Below are 12,158 nucleotides of genomic sequence, written 5' to 3'. Positions count from 1 at the left end.
TTGACTCTATTTTTATTTATTTTTATTTATTTATTTTTTTAAAGATTTTATTTATTTATGTGACAGAGAGACAGCCAGCGAGAGAGGGAACACAGCAGGGGGAGTGGGAGAGGAAGAAGCAGGCTCATAGTGGAGGAGCCTGATGTGGGACTCGATCCCGGTACGCCGGGATCACGCCCTGAGCCGAAGGCAGACGCTTTAACGACTGCGCTACCCAGGCGCCCCTGACTCTATTTTTAGGTCCTGTGAATTCAATGAAAGATTAATTTAATGCAAATAAAAGTTTTGAAACACTTTTTTTTTAATAGAGTTAAGGGGTTGGAGGTGTTTTTATTAATGGTAACATATCCTAATTTTATATATGGTATGTCTCAAAAATATACAAGAGAGAAGTTTCTTTTTCCAATAATTATAGTCTAGTTTATTTGGACCAATCCTTCCACTGAGAACAACTAAAATATTCTTAATTAAAGACTTTTAAAAAATTGTCCTAAAAAAATTGTCCTAAAAGTAACAAGAAACTTGCCTTGATAGTAAGGGATTATCAGTCCAAAATGGAAGGGAAAAAGTGAGTCCAGAAGAAGTGAGCATGAAAGGTACATTCTCCCTGAAGATGTTTGTCAATCCAAGCATTTATAAACTTTAGTCTTGATGGCCTTGAAGGTCAAGGTGGACCGAAACAAAGCTCAGGACCCAAATCAAGTATGGATTCCTATAGCAGACTCTCCACAGTATGCTGGGACACTCCCTTCCCCAAAAGGGCCACCTCCTTAAGGTACAGATGAAACGGAAGGAAGGTAACCTTGTAATATCTAATATAAAAGAAATCCTGAGTGTACCGCATATGCAAAATTTTTCTTGATTTGGCTTCAGCCAGCTACCTGTAAGTTCTCAGAGCATAGCATGTTTCTTTACTCTGTGTTTTGCTTGCACTATTCTTTCTTCGTGGGATGTTCTCCTGCTTTGCCATGTATCTCCCACCTACTTGGCAAATTTAAATCCATCCTTCAATTCTTGGCTCTTAGCTGTGGTATACCTCTCTAGTTGCCCTAGGCAAATGTAGGCATTCCTTCCTGTACTCATCGTACTTTGTGGATGATTAGATTATTATATTATGTTTGTTTGCATGTTGCTCACCATTAGACAGTAATTTCTTTGGGACAATGACAGTTTTTTCTTTTTTGCTTCCTCGACACTTAGTAGTTTACCTGCCACATAGTAGGTGCCCAATAAATATTAGTAAAGGAAAGGCAAGGAATTTCTGTATTCAATTTCTTAGGTAGGGGTATGGGTTGAATTTAGAGAGGAGTGATTTTTACCAAGAGATTGAAGAACCAATATTTTCTATCTGGGTACTCCTGGACCAAGCTTAAGGTTTATTTTATTTTATTTTTTAATTTATTTTTGCGAGAGAGAGAGCTAGTGTGGGGGGGAGGGGCAGAGGGAGAAGCAGACTCCCTACTGGGTGGGGAGCCCGATGTGGGACTCAATCCCAGGACCCTGGGATCATGACCCAAGCTGAAGACAGACGCCTAACCAACTGAGCCACCTAGGTGCCCCAAGCTTAAGTTTTTGGAAGCATTGTATGTGACATGATGAAAGAGGAAAGAGATACCTGCTTGGCCAGCTAGATTAACCTGATGATCAGTAAAGTCATAGATGTTACAACTAGTTCACGTTCACATTTATTACTAATTCCAGTTATCAATATGTCATTTACATCATCAATTAAGTTACTCTGCCAACTTCTACCTCTCTAGGCCATTATTCTTAGGTGTTTTCTGAATAAGTATTTTAATGCATTGATTCAAGGAAAGCATAAATAAGAAAATAAATCCAGCTATCAAAAATAATAACCACTTGCAATTGCATATCATTTAAAATTTTTTTTTCTTTTTTTAATTAAAGATTTTATTTATTCATTTGAGAGAGAGAGAATGAAAGAGAGAGAATGAGAGGGGGGAGGGTCAGAGGGAGAAGCAGACTTCCCGCTGAGCAGGGAGCCGGATGCGAGGACTCGATCCTGGGACTCCAGGATCATGACCTGAGCCAAAGGCAGTTGCATAACCAACTGAACCACCCAGGCGCTTTGCATATCATTTTTTAAAAAAATCAACCTTATCACTGTTTACCTTCAGTAGAATGCATACCTATATTGATTGTATAGTTTCAGTTTTGACAATTAAAAACAAATTCTAACCTTTGTTGGAATTACTAATTGTATACACATGAGTACTTGTTCTTCCAACAATTGTCTATTAATAAATTAGGGAGAGAGTGGTTCAAAATGAAGTTAACATGGTGGGCAGTGGTCAGACAGTAGGCTTGATAGGCAGTATTAAGGAGTTTACATTTTAGTGTAATTGAAATAGTTACTGGAGTGTATTAAACATGCAGGTGATATGATTTGCATTTTTAAAAGATAGCTCTGGCTGCTGTTTGGAGAGTAGAGTTTGAGTAAGATCAGAAATAGGAGATAGGAGGCCATTGAGTCATAGCAGTGAGAAGAGATGTTGGTTTAGACAAAGATACTGGCATCGAGGTGATGAGAAGTAGTTTGGAATGTATCTTGGACCTGAATTTGCTGGTGGATTTTACATATTTTATATTTTATGTGTGTGTGTGTGTATATGTACAGTATATATTTTACTGTTTTATAGTGGATGAGGGAAAGAGATGTGAAGGATTATTCTTTAGTTTTTGGCTTGATCAACTGTGTGGGTGGGTATTGCTGCCATTGAGATGAAGACGGAGAATACTGGAAGGGGAGTAAGTTTGGAAGAAGACATCTGAAATCAAGAGATTGGTCCAAAAGGAAAGAGCTTCAACTCTTTACTCTTTAAATCTTGATTACATTAATAAAGAAATCCATCTCAATTTGTGAATAATATGTGATATGTCAGTACACATATTAGTGTATCGAGCTCTTTTGTTTCTGAAGCTAAATGGAGATAAATCATGAACTGTTAACAATAACGTCTGCTGAATGTGACTAAAGCAAAGCCAAAGGCCTGTCGGATGAAGAAACTAATACATACACTACACAGTGACTTTTATATAGTTAGCTACTTGGTAAACCATGCTAAAATAGCTGCCAGAGTTAAAGGTCATGATATCTGTCTCGTTTAAAGGCTTTACATTAATTATTCTCTGTGTTATTTTTTATACCTTAGTCTTACAGATCTTAGTGTCTTACACTTGAAGAGAGGAATAAAAGATTTTAAAATATTTCACAGACAGTTTTATCCTCCATTGGCTTTGGTTGATGCAGGTGCAAAAGACACCCCCCTTTTTTATTTGACCCTAATTATATGTGCATTATATGTGTAAGATTTACTGTGGAGTAATTTATGGTACTTAGCAAATCCTTATTTTGGCTATAACCCTGTAACCTAGGTCTTAAATAAAATGAAGTGACTTAAATATTCAAAGTGGTCAAGGTAAATAGCTGCTAATATTCATCCCAGATGTATTTTACGATTTGGTGTGGTAGTCTCTGATAAGAATTTGGCAGTTAGTGTTATATAGTAAATACTCACTTAAAACCAAACCCAAAATAAAGTTGAAATATATTTTCCTAAGTTTGTTTTAAAATTTAAAAACGCCTGGAAAAATTGAAAAAAATAATACAGTGAACATCCACAGATAGGTTTTTTTTTTTTTAAAGCAGTTGAGCCCAAGTTGGAGGCATCATGCTCTTCATTCATGAATGCTTCGGCATATATATCTACTAAGAACAAGAACATTATTTTAAAAAATACGTAATATTGAATATGAATTTGATCCCTATTACTTGTGGATTTCATATTTGCAAATTTGCCTAGTCATTGAAATTTACTTTTTACCCCTAAGTCAATACTTCCAGTTGCCTTCCTGGTCATTCATGGCCATGCACATGAGCAGAGTGGCAAAAGAATTAAGTCACTCAGTACACACATCAACACTCACATTACCAGCTGAGATAAACAGGGCGGCACTCTGACTTATTTCAGCTCTCATACTGTAAACGTACTGTATCTTTTTCGTGGTCTATTTCATGTCTCATTTTTGCATTTTTGTGCTTTTTATTGATGATTTCACAGTTTAAAATGTCCCCAGGTATCATGCTGAAATACTGTCTCATGGTCCTCAGCACAAGAAGCCTGGGGTGTTTCTTATGGAGAAAAAAATGTTAGATAAGCTTCGTTTAGGCATGACTTAGAATGCTGTTGGCCATGACTTCAATGTTAATGAGTCAACAGTATATATTAAATTAGGTCTTTAAACAGAAACATGTAAAACAATGCTGTGTATTTATTGACTGATTGAAGAAAATGTTGTAGCAAGAGGCTCAAAGGAACCTAATCACATATTTCCCTTGGAGCAGTGATTCAGTACTTGTTAATTCAGTGTTGGCAGTGACCTTTCAGGAACGATGAGAGCCAACTATATGCTATTATATATATGATTTTCTATCTGACAATGTACACACATAATACATACACATGTGTACATTTATGGTCTGTATTCACATTTTCTCTTTTCTTTATACTGTCCTATACATGCCTCTTTCTATCCAAGCTCCATCCATCATTTCACATAGTTGTCATATTGCCTTAGTCTCTTTTAGGATACTTCGTTCAACTGTTTGGTCTTTCATGATAATAATATGTTAGTTGTTTTACCGTTGTATTAATATAGAAGAACAGTTGTTATATAGAATGTTTCTCAGTTTGGATTTGTCTGATTGTTTCTTCATGAATAGATTAAAATTAAAAACATTTTATTTTATTTATTTTTTTTTATAATTTTTTATTATGTTAGTCACCATACAGTATATCCTTAATTTTTGATGTAGTGTTCCATGATTCATTATTTGCATATAACACCCCAGTGCACCATACAATATGTGCCCTCCTTAATACCCATCACTGGCCTATCCCAACCCCCCACCCCTCTCCCCTCTGAAGCCATTTTAGCTAAGAATTCTCCACAGGTGACATTGTGGTACATGATATTAGTTTGTCCCCTTACTGGTAATGTTAAGTTTGATCTCTCCATTGTGTAGGTATGTTTACCCTTTGCAATTAATAAGCTGTTTGTGAAGTGATATGTTGAGACTGTGTGAATATTCTTTTTCATAACAATCTTTCTTACATTGGTTTTAGTGTTGATTCTTGCCTTAATCAGTTGTTAAAATGTAGTTACAAAATAGTGATTTTTTAATTGTCATTCCTTCTACATTTATTAATTGACATTGTTTTGTAAATAAGAACATTTTCTTTGTCCCTTCCACTTTTTTGAAAAGATCACTTTGGGATTATAGGTTTTTTTTTAATTCAGCATATTAGAATTTGTTACTGATAATGCTTTTTGATGCTTAAATTACCCCAGTTGTTCGGTGGGGCACTTAAAGCCAACTTTGTCTGTATTTTGATGTATTCTTATTTTTTTGAGCACATTTTTTAAAGCACACCAGCTTCCCATTGCATTAAATTCTCGTTGTACATACATTGTGGGGATGTACCATAATTTATTCAATAAGTCTCCTGTGCTTTGCTGTTATGAATAGGTCATTAAATAACTTTGTGCATTTTTTCTTGTATAGACTTGTCTGGTCAAAGGGTGAATGCGTGTGTGGTTTTGTGAAGTACAGCTGAATTCCTCTCTGTTAGTTTTGTACCATCTAGTTCTCCCCCCAAAAATGGTGAAGAGCCTGTTTCCCTGTAGGCTCACTTACATAATGTGTTGTCAAACTTGAATTTTTGCCAATCTGAAAAGTGAGAATTAGTTTCTCACTGTAGCTTCAGTTTGCATTTCCCATTTGAACAAAGTTGGATATTTTCTCACATTGTTAAAGGCCCTTTGTATATCTTTTTGTGGACTATGTGTTCAGATCTTTTGCCCATTCAATTAAAAAACCTCAAATTTTGTTTAGTTTCTTTCTCTCAATTTTTAAGCACCTAATATTAGGGAAATTTGTTCTTTATCTTCACTGTATGTTGCAAATATTTACATATTTATTTTAAACTTTATTTCTGTCACAGGAATTCTAGTCTTTGTTTATTTTTAACGATTGTATTTATTTGAGAGAGCACGAGTGAGGGAGCACAAGCAGGGGGAGTGGCAGAGGGAGAGGGAGAAGCAGACTCCCCATTTAACAGGGAGCCCAATGTGGGGCTCGATCCCAGGACCCTGAGATCATGACCTCAGTGGAAGTCAGACGCTTAACTGACTGAGCCACTCAGGCACCCCACAGTCTTGAAATATAATTAAGGAAGGAGATGTTGGGACTTCTGCTGTAGTTTCATCTTACCATTTCATGATTCATTTAAATTCGGTTTATTTTTATTTCTTTATCCTGGAAGGGAATAACTAAAAATCATATAGTAAACAGTTTCAAAAGTAAGTCAGAGGGGCGCCTGGGTGGCTCAGCTCGTTAAGCATCTGCCTTCGGCTCAGGTCATGTTCTCAGGGTCCTGGGATCGAGCCCCACATTGGGCTCTCTGCTCGGCGGGAAGTCTGCTTCTCCCTCTCCCTCTGCCGGTACCTCTGCTTGTGCTCTGTCGCTCACACTCTCTCTCTCAAATAAATAAATAAAATCTTAAAAAAAAAAAAAAGGTCAGGATGGTCCTTTCTTTCTCCCCACCCCTGTACCTTCTCTCCAATCCTAAAAGTAATTTGTGTGAAGTCAATTACCTGAGAAATATAGGAAAATATTTTATAAATAATGAAAATCATCTATTCTTGTCTCTTGTTTCTCTCTCTCCCTAATGAGTCAGATACACCAAATAGGTGGAAATATATATATTTAATTTTCACAGCACTGTTCCTGTTTATGGTACTTACTCTTCGTCACATCTCAGAGAGAAAAAAAGAAAATATGTGAGATTTTGATTTTTAAAAAAATTACATTAGTTTGGAATCAAATGATAATTTTTTATTGAGATAGTAAGAATGTTAATGAGAATTTATTCCTGGCTATGATTATATTAAATATGAATGTTTCTTTCTAGGAAATAATAAATTACCAAGAACTTCTTTTCTGTGTTTTAGGTTTTGACAACAATTCGTTCAGGGCACCGAGCAAATATATTTAGTGCAAAGTTCTTACCATGCACAAATGATAAGCAGATTGTGTCCTGCTCTGGGGATGGAGTAATATTTTATACTAATGTTGAGCAAGATGCAGAAACCAACAGACAATGCCAATTTACGTGCCATTATGGAACTACCTATGAGGTACAGTATTACTGTGATTTTATATATATATATATATATATATATATGTATATGTACATATATATATAAACAGCATATAGTTGTATTTTATTTTCCCATCCATTTTCACAATTTTGGCTTCGAACTGGAGATTTTAGTCAATTTATATTTATTGTGAGCAGTGATACATTTGAATCTATTCATTTATCATACTGTTTTCTATTTGTGTGTGTGTTTTTTTTAATTTCCTGTATACATTTCCCTCATCCTTTTGTCTTCCTTTAAAATTGCTTGAGGATTTTGCTTTTTGTTTATTTTGTTTCTGCTACTTTTTTTTTTTTTTTTTAAAGATTTTATTTATTTATTTGACAGAGATAGAGACAGCCAGCGAGAGAGGGAACACAAGCAGGGGGACTGGGAGAGGAAGAAGCAGGCTCATAGCGGAGGAGCCTGATGTGGGGCTCGATCCTGGAACGCCGGGATCACGCCCTGAGCCGAAGGCAGACGCTTAACCGCTGTGCCACCCAGGCACCCCATGTTTCTGCTACTTTCATGGAAGATAGACATTCATGTTTCAGAAGAATAATTAACAAAGCCTGAAATAAATAAATACCTTTGCCCTTCTCCTGAATTAAGCACCTTAGAACATTATAATCTCTTTATCCCTTGTCCAATTTTACATGCTTATGTTGTTCTGAATTTAGTTTTATCTTTTCTCTCATAAATTAAATATTATCATTATGTCATTAGCTAGTATTTGTTTAGATTTACCTACCATATTTATCCATCCCTTTGGCTCCTCTACCACAGATTGTCCTTATAGGCTCACTGTGTACCTAAAGTACATTCTTTCCAGTTCCTTTAGTGAGAGGTTAATAGAAACAATTTTCATTTCCTAGTGTTCTTCTCTTCATTCCTTCCTTCCCTTTTCATCTCTTTCCAGAAAATGAAGAATTTTATACCAATTCGTCAAGGGTAGTTTTGCTGGATATTTGCTGGATATCTAGTTTGATAGTTATTTTATTTCAGATGATACTCCACTGTGTTCTCACTTTATTGTTAAAATTGAAAGCTCAGTCATCAGTCTATCTGTGGTTTCTTTATAGTTAATTTGTCTCTCTTCCTTGGCTGCTTTTAATTGTGTTTTTCTTTGCTGCTTTTTTTCCTTCATTAATATCTCCACAGTGTATTTAGGTTTGGATTTCCTTTTTATTTGTCATACTTGGAATTTATTGATGTTTTTGGTCTGAGAAATTGGCATCTTGAAAAAATGTGGGAAGCTTGCAATCAATAGGTCTTTGGTTATTCTTTACCTTTTCCATTTTTTTCTCTTGTAATTCTGATTAGATGTATGTTGAGTTTATTCCATCTTTCATTAAACTTTGTTTTTTTTAATTGAAGTACAAAACACATAGGCAAAGTACATAAATCCGAAGTATATAGCTTAGTAAATTACCAAAAAGTAAATCTATTAATGTAACAACTACCTAAGGTCAAGAAATATAAAAGCATTAAGTATCCCAGAAGCCCTCTTATTCTGACTTCTAATAATTTGTGAAATTCATTCATGCTGGGTGCAGTTATAATTTGTTAATTTTCATTGCTGTATAGCATTCCATGGTGTGAATGTCCCATGACTGATTAATCTCTTCTACTGTTGATGAAAATATTAAATTTGATTTCCCATTTGGAGAACATTCCTTTACGTGACTCTCAGTACATAAATGCATGCACTTCGTTGGGTAGATACTAGAAGTAAACTTGCTTGGTCATAGGACACCTATTTGTTTATTTTAGAGGTATTACCAAATAATTTTCCAAAATAATTATAACAACTTATATTCCTGCCAGTAGTATATAAGAGTTCCTATTGTTGCTCATCTTTGCCAACAATTGGTATTATTAGTCTCTAATTTTGGCAACTTACATAGTGTCCTCTTATGGTTTCAAATGCCTTTCCCTGTTGATGCTGCTGATGTCGTGCATCTCTTCATGTGGTTATTGGCTATTTGGATATATTCTTTTGTCAGGTGCCTATTCAGATGTCTTTCCTAATCTTCCCATTGGATTTGTCATTTTATTTCATTTTTTACTTATAGGAGTTTCTTAATCTCTTTTGCATATGAACCTGTCTTTTCCTACTCTGTGGCTATATTTTCACTTTCCTAATCGTGTCTTTGGATGAACAAATGTTTTAATGTTGTCTAATATTTTGGTCTTTTCCTTTATTATGAGTCCTGGTCAAAATATTTTTTCCTATCTCGAGATTATGGAGATATTCTATTTTCTCTTTTAAAAAGTTAATTGTTTTGTCTTTGCATTTAGATCTTATAATTCACCTGGATTTGATTTTTGTATTATTATGAAGTTGGAGTAAACTTTTTTTCTCCATATGGATTTTTGTATTAACATAATTTATTTCTTGGAAAATTAAATCAGAATCCCAAATAGCATACAGACGAAGAGGCATTCTCTAGAAGGACATTTTAACAGTATATACCCATTTGCCAAAGGTGTTTTTTGCTGAATACATATACATTGTAGTTGGAATAGAATATTTTTTCAAAACTGAAACTCTATCCATTGAACAGTTCTGCTCTTCCCTCTTCCCTCCGCCCCTTACAGCCTCCATTTTATTTTGTTTCTGAGTTTGCTTGTTTTTTGATATCTCATATAAGTACAATCATGCAGTGTTTGTATTTTTCTGACTGGTTCATTTTAGTTAGGATAATGTCCTCAAGGTTCATCTATGTCAATCTGTGACAGGATTTGCTTCTTTTCTAAGGCTTAATACTTTCCCATTGTATGTATATCCCATATGGTCCATTTACTTGTCAGTGGACATTTGGGCTGTGTCTACCTATTGGTTATTGTAAATAATGCTTCAATGAACATAGGGGTGCAAATTATCTCTTTGGGATCCTGTTTTAAATTTTTTGGGTGTATATACTCAGAAGTGGGTTTGCTGGATCATATGATAATTCTATTTTTAATTTTTTAAAAAGATTTACTTATTTTAGAGAGAGAGTGCAAGCATGGGGCGGGGGAAGGGAGAGGCAGTGGGGAAGGGAAAGGATTTCAAGCAGTCTCCCTGCTAAGCTTGCAGCCTGAGGCGGGGCTGGATCCCAGGACCCTGAGATCATAACCCAAGCCGAAATCAAGAGTTGGACGTTCCACTGACTGAGCCACCCAGGTGCCCCTTATTTTTTATTTTTTAAGGATCCTCCATACTGTTTTCCATAGTGGCTGTTCCATTTTACATTCCCAACAACAGTGCATAAGGGTTCCAATTTTTCCACATTCTTGTCAACATTTGTTATTTTCTCTTTTTTTTAAGAGTGACCATTTTAATGGGTGTGAGGAGATATCTCATTGTGGTTTTGATTTACATTTCCTTAATGATTAGAGATGTTGAGTATCTCTTTTTGTGCTTGTTGGTCATTTGCGTATCTTCTTTGGAGAAATGTCTGTTGAAGTCCTTTACCCATTTTTAATTGGATTGCTTTTTTGTTCTTGTTGAGTTGAAGGGGTTCTTTATGTATTTCACCTATTAATGGCTTATTGATAATAGTGTTTGCATGTACTCCCATTCCATAGATTTGTTGAAGATAGCTATTGTAAATGAGATTGTTTTCTTAATTTTCTTTTCAGATTGTTCATTGTTAGTGTATAGAAAAAACTGATTTTTATGTGTTGATTTTTGTAACCTGCAGCTTTGCTGTATTCATTTACGAAATAAACAGTATTTTGTATGGGATCTTTAGCATTTCCTACATACAAGATCATATCATCTGCAAACAAATAATCTTACCTTTTCCTTTCTAATTTCAATGTTTTTTCTTTTTTCCTTGACTGATTGCTCTAGCTAGAACTTCAATACTATATTGAATAGACATGATGAGAGTGGACATTCATCTCTTGTTCCCGATCTTAGTGAATAAGCTTTCGGTGTTTCACCATTGAATATGATGTTAACTGTGAGATTCTACATATGGTCTTTATTAGATTGGGGTAATTTCCTTCCATTCCTAGTTTGTTGAGAGTTTTTATTGTGAAGAAGTGTTGTGTCAGATGCTTTTTTGGTATCAGTTATGATGATCATATGGTTTTTGTTCTTCATTATGACATGTTTTTGGGTTTTGGGGTATGTTGTTGAAGAGTTTTACATCAGTATTCATCAGAGACATAGTCTGTAGTACTGTGTTCTTTTAGTATCTTTGTCTGGTTTTGGCATCAGGATAAAGTTGTCCTCATAGAATGAATTTGGAAGTGTTCCCGTTTCTTCAGTTTTTTTGGGAAGGGTTTGGGAAGGATTGGTGTTAATTCTTTAAATATAGGTAAAGTTCCCCAGTGAAGCCATCTGCTTCTGGGCTTTTTTTGTTGTGATGTTTTTGATTACTGATTCAGTCTCCTTCCTAGTTATAGGTTTGTTCAAATTGTTTATTTCTGGGCACCTGTATGGCTCAGTTGGTTAAGCATCTGCCCTCAGCTCAGGTCATGATCCCAGAGTCCTGGGATCAAGTCCCGCATCAGGCTCCTTGCTCAGTGGGAGCCTGCTTCTCCCTCTCCGTTTCCTTCTCCCTCTGCCTGCCGCTCCCCCTGCTTGCGTTTGCTTGCTCTCTGTCAAATAAATAGATAAAATCTTTTAAAAAATTATTTATTTCCCCATGATTTAGTTTATGTTTCTAGAAATGTATCCATTTCTTCTAGGTTGTTCCATGTGTTGTATAATTATTCATACAAGTCTCTTAAGGTGCTTTTTATTTCTGGGGCATAATTACTGATGTCTCTTCTTTCATTTCTGGCTTTTGTTGAATCTTTTCCCTTTTTTTTCCTTATTATTCTAGGTAAGAGTTTTTAAATATTGAAGATATTTTTAAAAATCCAACTTACTTTCACTGATATTTTTTCTATCTTCCATTTCCTTTATTTCTGCTTTAGTCTGTTATTTTCTTCCT

General features: G+C 35.2%; 1 protein-coding gene across 7 annotated transcripts in view; it reads left to right on the top strand.

The window, feature by feature from the left end:
- The window catches only part of DCAF6 (DDB1 and CUL4 associated factor 6), a 132,831-nt gene that overhangs the window by 29,304 nt on the left and 91,369 nt on the right, over positions 1-12,158 (top strand). For all 7 annotated transcript variants that reach the window (XM_087859076.1, XM_045797447.2, XM_045797445.2 and 4 more), the window contains exon 4: positions 7,036-7,221. In XM_087859076.1, coding sequence (XP_087715202.1) covers positions 7,036-7,221 — 186 coding nt within the window. The remainder of the gene's footprint in view (positions 1-7,035; positions 7,222-12,158) is intronic.

The sequence above is a fragment of the Ursus americanus genome, chromosome 2, assembly GCF_024610735.1.
Source record: "Ursus americanus isolate L20-20 chromosome 2, mUrsAme1.1.p, whole genome shotgun sequence".
In the NCBI taxonomy this organism is placed as follows: domain Eukaryota; kingdom Metazoa; phylum Chordata; class Mammalia; order Carnivora; family Ursidae; genus Ursus; species Ursus americanus.
This window is presented reverse-complemented; position numbering and strand designations above follow the sequence as displayed.